The sequence below is a fragment of the Phascolarctos cinereus genome, unplaced genomic scaffold, assembly GCF_003287225.1.
Source record: "Phascolarctos cinereus isolate Bilbo 61053 unplaced genomic scaffold, phaCin_HiC Scaffold_7;HRSCAF=346, whole genome shotgun sequence".
Taxonomy (NCBI): Eukaryota; Metazoa; Chordata; class Mammalia; order Diprotodontia; family Phascolarctidae; genus Phascolarctos; species Phascolarctos cinereus.
In genome coordinates, this window is record NW_027556180.1 from 53,463,782 (window position 1) to 53,476,884 (window position 13,103).

A 13,103-nucleotide genomic window follows, 5' to 3' on the forward strand; every position below is an offset into this window, starting at 1 on the left:
TGTATATATATAAGATTTTAGACTTCTCTACTTATCATTATCCCATTCTGAATTTCCTTTTATTCTCCTGTGTATTTTTAAATGTTTCATTGATGCTTTTTTAAAATTTTCTTCTTTTTACCTATATTATGATCAATACCTCCCTATATTATGATCAATACCTCCACCAAAACAAAAAGCCCTCCCCAGTGACCAATAGATAAAGCCAATCAAAACAAATTCAAACATTAGTGGTTCCTGTATGTCTTATTCTGCAACTACTGGACCACCCCTCTTTGCCCAGAGGTGAGAAGTATGCCTTATTTCTTCTCACATTGATCAGAGTTCTTAAGACTCTTTTCTTTACCTTATTGAACTCATTGTATATATTGTTCTTCTGGTTCTGTTGATTTTAATGCACCATGTCATACAAGTCTTCCCATATTTCTCTAGCTCTGAGAATGCAATAATGTGCTAGTATTTATATTTTCTCTTCTGAAGTGGCAAGAGATGAAATTGGAGATCCTGACTATAATGACAGCAGCATACAGTTGTATGGCATTTTATAGTTTATAAAACACTTCATATCCATTATTCTCGTATAACACTCCCACTGGGCTCACTCTTCTGACTTGAAATCGTACCAGAAGCTGTGTCTCCAGTGGGGTGGCTACTACTACTACTACTACCCTTCTAGGAGTAACCTTATGGGTGATTACCCTACCACTAATTCACAAGCCCCCCCCACCAGTAAGCTTTCCCTTAACAATCAGCCAGAGGACTTAGTTAATTCTTTAGCAAAGAAATTTACTCAATTGGCATAGGAAGAACAGTAGTCACAAAGCATTTTCCTCTAAACAAAGGCTATACTCTTCCATCAATATACACAGAGAGATGGTCAAAGAGGAGGGAAGTGGTCACAGACTTAAAAGTACAATAGTAATAAGGCATACACAGGGTACACACTTGCCAAGGCAGCTTACAACTCTGGAAGTATAGGGCTTCAAAATCCATTCTTTCTCTGGATGATTTTCATGAAGTTTTCTGTGAGATGTGGCAGTAGTGACGGATAAGCTACTCCTATGCTCAGCTGGGCCAACTCCTTGAAGGTCTGGAAAGATCAATCCGATGCTGGGCTTTGCTTCTGAGCTGGCTCTTCACCGAGCTCAGCTGCTACTGGGCTGGAAGGGATGGGTGGTTTGGCCACTGGGCAGAGATGCTACTGGGCTACTGCTAGACTGTTGCCGGACCGGGCCACGCCGGTCACTCAGTGCTGAGCACACAGCTGTTAGACAGGGGCAGGCAGCTTAATCAGCTACTGGGCTCTTCTTTGCTGAATGAGTCCACTGGATTCACTGGCCTCACTCCTTGATTGGCAGCTGTCATCTTTCACCATTCGTCCACTGGCCCAGCTGTGCAATACTGTGCTCTCTTTATCTGGATAAAGGGGAAACCCAGTGAAGAAAAACCATAACGTGTCAAATTTTTGGTACTTTCAGCCCTTAAGTAAATATTCAGCCCACAAAAGGTGAGTTTGTACCACACTTAGAATGAATTTAAGAATTTATGACAACTGGCTAAACAAATTGTTTATAGGCAAATGAATGTAATAGGATCTTACTGCGCTATAAGAAATGATGAATACAGAGGTGCATGGAAAGATCTATACGAACTGATGCAGAGTGAAGCAAGTAGGGCTGAGATAACAATGTATACAGTGACTACAACAATGTAAATGGAAAGAACCACACACACACCCAAAATCAAATGTTGTAAAATTATCAAGAATAGACATGGCTCAAAATAAGAGATATGAGGAGACACTCCCACCCATTCTACTCCTTTGCAGAAGTGAGAGGGCCACAAATATTGTACAATTCACATATTTTTCAGACTTTTTAACCTACTAATCAATTATGTTGATTTTTTTCCCCCTTTTTTTGTCTCAAAAAAAACCACTCTTTGTTATATGGGATGGTTCTCTGGGACAGGAAAGGCAAACGGACATGAGGGAAACTGTGGTGATATAAAAAGCAAAACACATCAACAAAAACTTATTTTTAAAAAGCCAAAAAAAAAAGTATGAGACCACCTGGGATAAAGAAATAATCATTTTCGTATAAATGCCATATAAAAGTCTGAAATGGGATCTTATCCCTTTCAGCAAACATTCAACTGGGTAATCTTTTCTCTAGTTTCCTCTTGGCCGTGTGTGTGTGTGTGTGTGTGTGTGTGTGTGTGTGTGGTGTGTGTGTGTGTGTGTGTAAGCTACTGATATGAATACAAGGAGACCAAGGTCTCTTAAGAATTGATCTGTTGCTTGGGGCAGCTAGGTGGGGCAGTATAGCACCAGCCCTGCAGTCAGGAGGAACTGAGTTCAAATCTGGTCTCAGACACTTGACATTTACTAGCTGTGTGACCTTGGGCAAGTCACTTAACCCCATTGCCTAGCCAAAAAAACAAGAATTGATCTGTTGCTTTTTCTTCATTGACAATATCCTTCTTTGTAATATCAGGGAATCAAAGAATGTCAGAGCTGCAAAGGACGTTAGGGATTATCTAGTCCAATCCTGTCATTTTTTTTAAAGTGAGGAAACTAATATCCATAGAAGCAAAATGAATTGTGAAGGACAGGCATCTGTGGGCAACAGTGTTTAAAGTGCTAGACTTTGGAGCAGCTAGGTGGCACAGTGGATAGATCACCGGCCCTGGATTCAGGAAGACCTGAGTTCAAATCTGGTCTCAGACACATAACATTTACTAGCTATGTGACCCTGGGCAAGTCATTTAACCCCACTGCCTAGCCAAAAAACAAACAAACAAACAAATAAATGAATGAATGAATGAATGAATGAATAAATAAAGTTAATTAATTAAAAAAAATTTTTTTTAAATGAAGTGTTAGACTTCAAGTCAGAAGACCTGAGTTTGAATCCTGCTTCAGACACTTACCAACTGTGTGATCCTGGGCAAGTCCCTTCATTTCTTGGTGCCTCGTTTTTTTATCTATTAAATGGGGATAATAATAGCACCTACTTTGTTGTGGGGGGGAGAGGAATCAAGTGGTTCAACACATGTCCAATGCTTTACAAACTTTAAAGTGTTATATAAATGCTAACTGTTATCATGAGATCACATAGCTAGTAACTGTCTGGGTCAGGACTCAAACCCAGGACTTCAGACTCGAAGATGATGATATATGATCTCATCACCAAGAGACAGAGCCATTTAACTAAGAATATTTGACAACAGGCCTTCAAATAAATTTTGTACATCAGGATTTGAATACCAGAAGTTATCAAGACAAATTCAGCTGAAGAGAAAGAATTGGTTGCTACCATACCTCACAGACAGGTATTACGAAGGTAAAGGGGAGGCCTCCAGTAAGACCAGCAAAAGCTAAAGTTCTATAGCCCAGAAGTAGCTGACATGATGACTCAACCAGCAGCAACAGCACATCTGAATGTGAACTTGGTGGGACTCATGCTAGCATGATACTGCGCCAAGTCTGAGCCCACCCCTCCCAGAAACTCATTGGGGGAAGTGTGTGAACTTGCGTTTTGTAAGGGTCCCCTTCTAAAAGTTAAGTGATGTCAAGTGTTTACATGGAAATGGAGCACTAGTAAGGAGTGACAGTGACTAGGAACCGGCAACAACGAGGAGAAACTTACCCACAACGGAGGGTCCAACCAATGGCAGTGGAGAAGGACACCACAAGCCTTCAAAGGCACTTCGGGGATCAGGAGCCCCAAGAGGACAGAGGGCAAGGCATGGTACAGTGGGACAAGGGCCGATTGGGAGTCAAAAGTCTTGGCTTCAAATTCTAGCTCTGCTACGCGTTTATTAGCTGTGATTCTAGTCAAGTCACAACCTTCCTGGTTCTCAGTTTCCTCATGTATTAAAATAAGGAGGATTAAGCCAGATGGTGTCTGGGTTGTTTTCAGCTAGCTGGTGTGATGGTAAATGTTTAACAACCCAGCAGAAAGGAAGGGGCAGGGGGGGGGCACTTATACGTGATGCACTTTAAAGTTTAACCTGCCTTTTTAACATTTTCTCCAACACTTTCTTAAGGCCAGACAATCACCAAAACAATACATCAAGCCCTGATTCATAGCATCCATGGATTTCCAAGACGTAATGTTCACACTGAACATTTAAAAATCGGCTCTTCCACCCTGTTCAAGCTTGCTCCAGCACACCCTTGCTTCAAGCTCCAAATCTACAATGCTATGATGCTAAGGAACTCTTACTCAACAGAATTTGGGAAAGATGGGTATCCAAACAGAATTCTCAAAGTAGATTAATCCAGAGAGAATCACATCTAGGGAAAGATAGGAAATACTTTTGAGGGTAACACTACAACCCACTAAATGTGGTTCCCCCACTCTGGAGGTCAGTGAAATTTGATTTCTCCTCCAACCTTGAGCCTTCCCCCCACCAACTCTACACATCAGAACAGAAACAAGGTGGCTAGGAAGTGAGAAAGGAGTTTACCCCTGGGCAAGCAGAGGGGTCAGCTCTAGACTGAAACAAATCCCTCCAACCTCCCCCTCTCTCTTCAGACAAATCCAGTCCAGCTGTTGGGACTTTGGAGGATGAGAGCTGCTCACCCAGGGGACTAGATCAAGATTTTCCTATAACAAATTCTGACATATTTCATACCACAGCCACAGACCCTTCTATCATGTTAGCTTAGAGGATGTGGGGAAGGAGATGTGTGTATGCGTGTGGTTTTGCTAAGACTGATGATTTCACTGACGTGCACAACCTCTGGTGAGGAAGTGCCTTGTACCAATGCAATTCAGCTTTATTTGCAACTTACAGTCTGACACACAGGGGTTATGTGATTTGCCCAAGGAATGTATGAGAGTCAAGACTTGAACCCAGGTTTTCCTCTCTATTATCAACCAATCAACATCTAGGTGGTATTCACAAAAGAAAATGGGAATGCCATATTGCCCAATTAAAGAAAACAAAAAAGAAACAGTAGAACAGAATCTGGGAAATGAAAGTACGTTAGAAATTCTAGGTTCCATTTGTTAACAGTCGGAAGCAAAAGTTAAAAGGTTAATGCAATGCAAGCAATCAAAGCAGCTAAAACAAAAGCTATTTGAAATCATTAAAAACTTTATTTTAGGGGCTTGAGAAGCAAAGAAATCAAAACAGAGAGTGACCTTTTTCCCTCCCCCTAAAGAACAGAATATGGACCAGGTTGTCTCCAGCAGAAATTATGGATGGGTTATCCTTATGGAAGGCAGCCAGGTGGTGCAATGGATAGAGACAAGAAGACTCATTATCTTCCTGAGTTCAAATCTGATCTCAGACACTTAACAGCTGTGTGACCATACACAAGTCACTTTACCCTGTTTGCCTCAGTTTCCTCATCTGTAAAATGAGATGGAGAAGGAAATGGTAGACCACTCCATCTTTGCCAAGAAAACCCCAAACGGGATCACAGAGAGTCAGACGTGACAAAAACAACACAAGAAAAATCCTTATGGAACCCCCAGTCATATTGATCAATATGGATTATGTAAGGATATTGCAGAAACTGCACAACCTAGCTCTTCAATCTGCAAAACTTTAGTACCCACTAATACTCAGCAAGACATAACCTAGTGACTTAACTTACACAAAACAGAGAGTGACCTTTTTCCCTCCCCCTAAAGAACAGAATATGGACCAGGTTGTCTCCAGCAGAAATTATGGATGGGTTATCCTTATGGAAGGCAGCCAGGTGGTGCAATGGATAGAGACAAGAAGACTCATTATCTTCCTGAGTTCAAATCTGATCTCAGACACTTAACAGCTGTGTGACCATACACAAGTCACTTTACCCTGTTTGCCTCAGTTTCCTCATCTGTAAAATGAGATGGAGAAGGAAATGGTAGACCACTCCATCTTTGCCAAGAAAACCCCAAACGGGATCACAGAGAGTCAGACGTGACAAAAACAACACAAGAAAAATCCTTATGGAACCCCCAGTCATATTGATCAATATGGATTATGTAAGGATATTGCAGAAACTGCACAACCTAGCTCTTCAATCTGCAAAACTTTAGTACCCACTAATACTCAGCAAGACATAACCTAGTGACTTAACTTACACATGAGCTCACTATCTTACACAAACTAACAGATAAAAACACCCTACATTAGAAATACAGGTCTCGAAATAGCCTTGAGAATTCGATAATATGTTATATTGGAACTGGACCATGATCATAGACTAAATTGTCCCACAAATCACCCTGCCTAACAATAAGCTACCAAAATTTAAGAACAATATTTTTAATAACCATCACCCAGAAGGAGTGCTCATGATCTCCAATAACATGGAAGGAAAATCTGTCCAAACACAGAGACCTAGCAAAAGAAAATCGAATCACGTAGGAACAAAATGAAGAGTAGACAGAGCATACTTGTCATCCTGCGTGCCAGAAAAGACGTTCCCAAGATGCTTTCAGAATTTACAGAAGATAAGCTTACACCCCCCATCATTGTATTCAATTACACAAAGCAGTTACTTTATCAAGCTGTTCAACAGTCTTAAGAACATTAAATATAAAGGAAAAATAAACAGCTGTTATCCTACCATCCTACTTACCCCAGGACTGTTTCTATTTGAATTTCTAAAAAAGATGAGTAAAATAATAGCAGCAATAATAATAATAATAATAATAATAATAATAATAATAATAACAGTTGCTATTTATATCACGTTTTCAGGTTTGTGATGTGTTTTACATGACTTAGCTCACTGACCTTCATAACCCTGCGAGGTATGGGCTATACATATTTTTATTCCTATTTAAAGATGAGGAAACTGAGTCTCAGGGGTGACATGACTAGAACATTGTCACACAGCTCACAGGGCTATGTAGTCTTTTCCGTGTCACAGAGCCCTTTGTTAAGAGACTCCTCAGAATAATGTTTGTTGCCTATATTCAGAATTAAAGGAAATGTTACATGTCAATGAAAAAGAAGATGTAAATTTTTCTCCAATCCAAGGCCATGGATTCGAGGTTAAGACCGCCTGTGCTAGAAACAGGATTCAGTGAGTTTTGTTGTTCAGCCATTTTCAATCACGTCGGGTTCCCCCATCTGGGGTTTTCTTGGCAGAGATACTGGAGTGGTCTGCCATTTCCTTCTCCAGCTCATTTTACAGATGAGGAAACTGAGACAAACAGGGTTAAGTGACTTGCCCAGGGTCACACAGCTAGTAAGTGTGTGACACTGGATTTGGACTCAGGAAGATGAGTCTTCCTGACTCCAAGCCCACCACTCTGGGCACTATGGCGCCACCTCGCTGCTTCTTCAATCAGTTAGTCAACAATCATTTATTAAGTGCCTACCACATGCCAGGTACTCTGCTTGGTAGTAGGGCCACACAAACAAAAATGAAATTATTTCTGGCCTCAAGGAACTTATAGTGAAGCAACATATAATATATAGCAAATAAAAACGTAAATACAAATATTTCTGACTCTAAGCAATCAGTCAGTAAGCATTTATTAGGTGTTTACAACTGCTAGGCTCTGGGGACAAAGGCCCAAAGATAGAGCCTTCAAAGATGTCGTATTTCAGTGGTGGAGACAACCAATACATAAAATGGCGCACGTAAGACAAATATGGAGTGGATGGAAGGTAGCCATGGAGGGGAAGGCCCTCAAAACTGGGGGGCCCAACTACCCACAATGCCATGTGATTCTCTGGGAGGCAGTGATGTTCATTTACTTTTATCTCCTGGAGCTCGTCTGCATCACACCAATAAGTGAAAGAGAAAAGAACCCGTGTTCTTCAGTATCCTCAGGGCACCATCCATGGGAAGCTTCATTTACTCCTCTGCTGCCAACATTGCTCTCAGGTTTCCACGCCGCTCAACCTTCACCCATCCTATCACTGCCTGCCACACTCCACACTTTCCCAAAATTCACTGGAGAATTTAAGCAATTTGTGTCCACATTTTTCAATATTACTTCAAGAGGAGAAGCTGTTTTATGACTGTCCCTAGTTGCCCTTTCCAATTCTAATATTCTCATGCCCCGTCCATCCTGCCCAAGAGGCCTTTCTCCTTACAAATACACTTATTTTAGATAGCTCTAATTCACAGAAATGTAAAATATGACCACAAAAAGCAAGCTCTGGCCACAGCAGTTTTTTAGCTTTTCCAATAGAGCTTTCTTTATCACTAACAAGTTTTTAAGAACAATCATCTTTTTGTAGCTTCTTTTTTTTCCATGATGGTGAGTACTTATTATAGAAAATAAATATCTTAGTTCCACCAAGGGACCAAAGAAATGAGATTTGCATAGCACTTTATTAACCCACTAGATTATGCCCATGATGGAGGGAGAGGCAAGGTAATTTAACATCCCTGGCGGATAAAGAAATGGTCCAATGCTTTACACAAATGAAAAACATCAGTCTGGAAATGATTGGTTAATGTCAGAATCTGACATATCTAACTAGGCGCAACTCAGGCTCTGGGGTTCCCCCAGTCTACCTTCCTAAAACGGGGCAGCTTTGAAGCTCCTGTGGTTGAGCCACATGGTTGAATTTGGCTTAGAAACAATAGATCTGGGTGGGCCCATGCCTAGACCTACCTCTGACACAGATATGGGCTTCTAGGGCTCTCTAGTGGATCTCACACAGCATCTCGAGGACATCTGAAATCAAATCTGAAACTTCAGTAGAAAAACTGAGGATCCAGAACTATTCTTAGCCTGATGTCAATTCAATTCATTAAGTACCTGCTCTGAGCAAGGCAAGAAACAGTGTGGCATAGTGGATAGAGGGCCAGCCAGAGGGACCTAGGTTCAAGCCTTGACTCTAATACATACTAACTGTGGAACTCTCATGCATGTAACTTCTCAAATGTCCCACGGGTGACATTAATTACAGATGAGCTGCTGATCTACATCAGAGGAGAGAGTTTCCCCACCAGAAGTTCCTTGCACTGACAGAATCACAGGTCTATCCCTTCTTCCTTTGACAAAAAAAAATAAAATAAAATAAAATTTTAAAATGTACAAGCCAATATATTAGCCGCCGGAGATACGGATGCTGCTTTCAAAGAGCTTACAATCTAGTAGAGGGACATGGTTCAAGTGCAAATAGCCGTGAACCAGGGGAGAATGAATCAGGTGCAAAGGAGAGGTTTGACTGAGAGAAATTTGGGGGTGGGAGGTCAGTCTGGGAAGGCTTCATAAAAGATGTAGCACCTTAGGCCTCAAAAGAAGGGAAAGGCTAAAGTAGATGGAGGTGGGCAAGAAATTGGAGACAAGAGAGGTCAGGATGAGAGGTTGGAATATACGTGCATAAGCTAATAAAAATATGAATAAAAATATTACTGACTCTAAGCAATCTATCAATTAATAAGTATTTATGAAGTGTTTACACTGTGCTAGGCACCATGTTCCACTCTGGGGACAGACATAAAGATATAGCAAAGAATAGATCATTTTAGCTAGACCAGAGAGTAAATGAAAGTAAGTAATATGAAATAAGGCTGGAAAGGGAGGTTGGAGACAGATTATAGAGGACTTTGCCTGCCAAGATCAGGAGTTCATATTTCATTCAGTAGAAAATAGGGAACCATGCAAAGTGTTTGAATTACAGGAGAGACATGTTCAGGGATGGAGGGATGAATTGGGAGTATTATTTTGGCAGATGCAGGTAGGATACTTTGGAGAGGACCATAGGGTCTGGCAGAAAGACCAGTTGAGTGAGAACAGATGACAACCTGGAGTCACTGCAGAGGGAGAGGAGAGGAGGAGAAAGTCCGGATGGACAGAGATAAAGTGATGGCAAGGGAAACAGAAAGTCGAAGGGCCTTGGTGACTTGGAGGACGCCATCAACAGAAATGGAGAACTTAAGAGAAGGGGCAGGTTTTTGTGGGGAAGATGATGAGTTCAGTCAGCCAATAAGCATTTATTAAGTGACTAATACATGCCAAGTACTCTGCTAGGCTTGGGGAGGAAGAGGATGGTAAAGGACAGTCCCTGGCCTCAAGGAGTTCACAATCTAATGGAGGGAAGGTTGAGTTTGGCACATTGGAAGGAAACACAGGTTGAAATATCTGGAAGGGAGAAGGGAATATGCGACTAGAGTTCTGGAGAAAAACTGGAAGCAGAAATAGAACTTTCTAGAAGCAGCTAGGTGGTTCCAGAGCACTGGGCCTGGACTCAGAAAGACCTGAATTCTAGTCAGGTCTCAGATACTTACCAGCTGGGTAATCTTGGGCGAGCCACCTAACTTCTGTGTGCCTCAATTTCTCAACTGTAAAATGGGGCTAATAGCATCCACTTCCCACAGTTATGAGGATAAAATGAGACAATATTTATAAAATGCTTAGCACAGTACCTGGCATATGGTAGACTATAAATACTAGTTTATTATGATTATTATTATTTTATTACTAAATTGAGGAATCTTAAACATAGAGGTGCTAAGTAAATACAAGGCAGTGGATAAGACTGCCAAGAAAAGAATCAATCAATCAACCAAAAAGTATTTAGTAAATGCTGTGTTCAGGGCTCAGATTCCTTCCTGATTCTCTGGGCTTTTTTTTCCCACCACATCACAGCAGTCTTCTCTCCATGGAACTTTACTCTTCCCCTGCAGCCCCTTCCTCTAATTGGTTGGCTCCTCCCAAAACCTCCATTATATGGAAAATGTCCAGGTCACTTGGGTTCATTCCTCTCTAGAGCCGGTCCCTGACTCTCTGCACTTCTTCCTTTACCACACCCCTCTCCCCTCACTTTTGAACTTCTTTTTATGTGTTGTATTCCGTCCCCCATTAGAATGTAAGCTCCTTGTCCTTTTTGCTTGTATATATATATGTGTGTATATATATATATATATATATATGTGTATATATATATATATATATATATACATATATATATATATATATATTCCCAGCACTCAGCACAGTGCCTGGCACATAGTAAGTGCTTAACAAATGCTTGTTGACTGGACATGGCTGACATGGCAGACACTGTGATAGGCACTAGAGATACAAAGACAGAAAAGAAGCAGCCCTACCCTAGAAGACAACATGAATATGTTATGTTATGTCTTTGTGAGTAGATACAAAACAAATGCATATATATTAGATAATTTGGAGGGGTCAGGAGAGGAGACAGTGACAGCTGGGAAACCAGGAAAGGGAAAGACCTCCTGAAGAAGGTGATGCCTGAGCTAAGCTTTGATGGTAACTGGGATTCCATGAGGTGAGAGTGAGGAAAGAGTGCATTCCAGGCATGGGAGACAGCCTGGATAAAGACATAGGGACAAGGGATGGAATATCATAGGTAGTGCAGCAATACTAAAGCCAAGAAAGAAGGAAGTACTCAGAAAGATTATAGCCCACAGTGTCAAATGCTTCAGACAGCTCAAAAGGATGAGGACAGAAAAGAGCCCATTGGATCCAGCCAGAAAGAAAGAGGGCAAGTAGGTGGTGCAGGGATAGAGCACTGGACTTGGAAACAGGAAGACTCATCTTCCCAAGTTCAAATTTGTCTCAGACACTTCCTAGCTGTGTGACCCTGGGCAAGTCACTTCAACCTGTTTGCCTCAGTTCCCTCATCTGTAAAATGAAATATAGAAGGAAACGGCAAACCCCTCCAGTATTTCTGCCACAGACAGTCAGACGTGACTAAGCAATCACAAAAAGAAAGAAGTCACCAATGCCCTTGAATAGAATGGTTCCCACAGACTAGTGGGGACGGAAATCAGACTGCAAAAGACTAAAGTTAGAGGTGAGTGGTGAGGAAGGAGAGGCAGCAAGTGCAAAATAGTCTGTCTAGAAGTGTGGTTGTTTAAGGGAAAATCAAAGATAGAAGAATAGCTCAGAGGAGTGGCCAGGTCAACAGGAGGTTTTGTTGGGGGTTTGGGGATTTGCTTTGGTTTTGGAATCATTTTCTTGTGGTTTAATATGGTGGAGACCTGAACATGCTTATAGGCTGAAGGGAAGGATTCAGTAGACCAGGGGTTCTTAACTTAAGAGTCTGTTAACTGTTTTTTTTTAAAAAATATTTTGATAACTGTAATTTAATTTAAGTTTCCTCTACAATCTGATGTATTATTTTAAGCATTTCAAAACTTTATTGCAAGAAATGGTCCAGATTCGCTCAACTGTCAAAGGGGTTCATGATACCCACAAAATGGTTAAGAATCCCTGCTACTGCAGAGAGACTGTAGATGCACGACAGAGTGTGGAATAAGGTCCCCGAGGAGGCAGAAACAAACATACTGTATGGCTGCCCATCCCTTCCTTGGCAGAGCTGGCTCACATCACCACCAGTACAAGGAAGAGGGAGAAAGTTTTCTATCAAAGACATTTGGGTTCTAGTGTTTTCCTCCTATCTCTTTTTTTCTTGACACTAATTCTCTCTCCCAACCTGTTCACTGCACTCAAGTGTACACTGGTATTTTAACGGCAAAATTAAACTAAGGGGTTAGGAAACCTCCTGACTCTCCCTTACTGGAATCCAAGGGAGAGGCCACCTACACCCTAAGTAACAAGCTCAAAAAAGAAAGGAAGAATTTTCCTTTCTTTCTTCCTTCCTTCCTTCCTTTTCTTTCTTTTTGCATAATTATTTTATTTCATTCTATTGAGGAGTGATCTCCTGCTTGTCATGTCTTTTATTTTTAATTTAAAATTTTAATTAACAAAAATTGATTTTCTCTCTCTCTCATCTCTCTCCCTAATGAAAAAAAAAAAAGAAAGAAAATGAAAAACCAAAGCAAAACCCTTGTAGCAAAGCCATTAGATTGTGAGGTCCTTGAGGGCAGGGACTGTCTTATGCTTTTCTTTGTATTCAAGGAGCTCAGCACAGTGCTTTGGCACACAGTAGGAACTTAATAAATGTGATTCTGACTTTGAAAAGAAAAGTGCATTTCTACCTTTCTTACAGCTTTACTGAGGAGATGGCTCTTCCTGTCTCAGCCACCCATCAGCTCCCCTAGTCACAGGGACCTAGGGACCAGCTAGGATGCAGGCATCCTTTACGAAGGGGTCATAGCTCATGTCTAACCACCTGGGCCAGCTCTCATCTCCAGCCCCGTGGGAAGTGCTCCATTACACTCCCTGTACAGAAATAATATACACTTGTGA

The 13,103-nt window shown here is 41.2% G+C and overlaps 1 protein-coding gene across 1 annotated transcript in view; it reads right to left on the reverse strand.

Moving 5' to 3' along the window:
• Positions 1-765: 765 nt before the first annotated feature.
• The window catches only part of U2SURP (U2 snRNP associated SURP domain containing), a 103,630-nt gene continuing 91,292 nt past the window's right edge, over positions 766-13,103 (reverse strand). Inside the window, exon 28 of the mRNA XM_020970904.2 lies at positions 766-1,416. Coding sequence (XP_020826563.2) covers positions 1,413-1,416 — 4 coding nt within the window. The 3' untranslated portion in view covers positions 766-1,412. The remainder of the gene's footprint in view (positions 1,417-13,103) is intronic.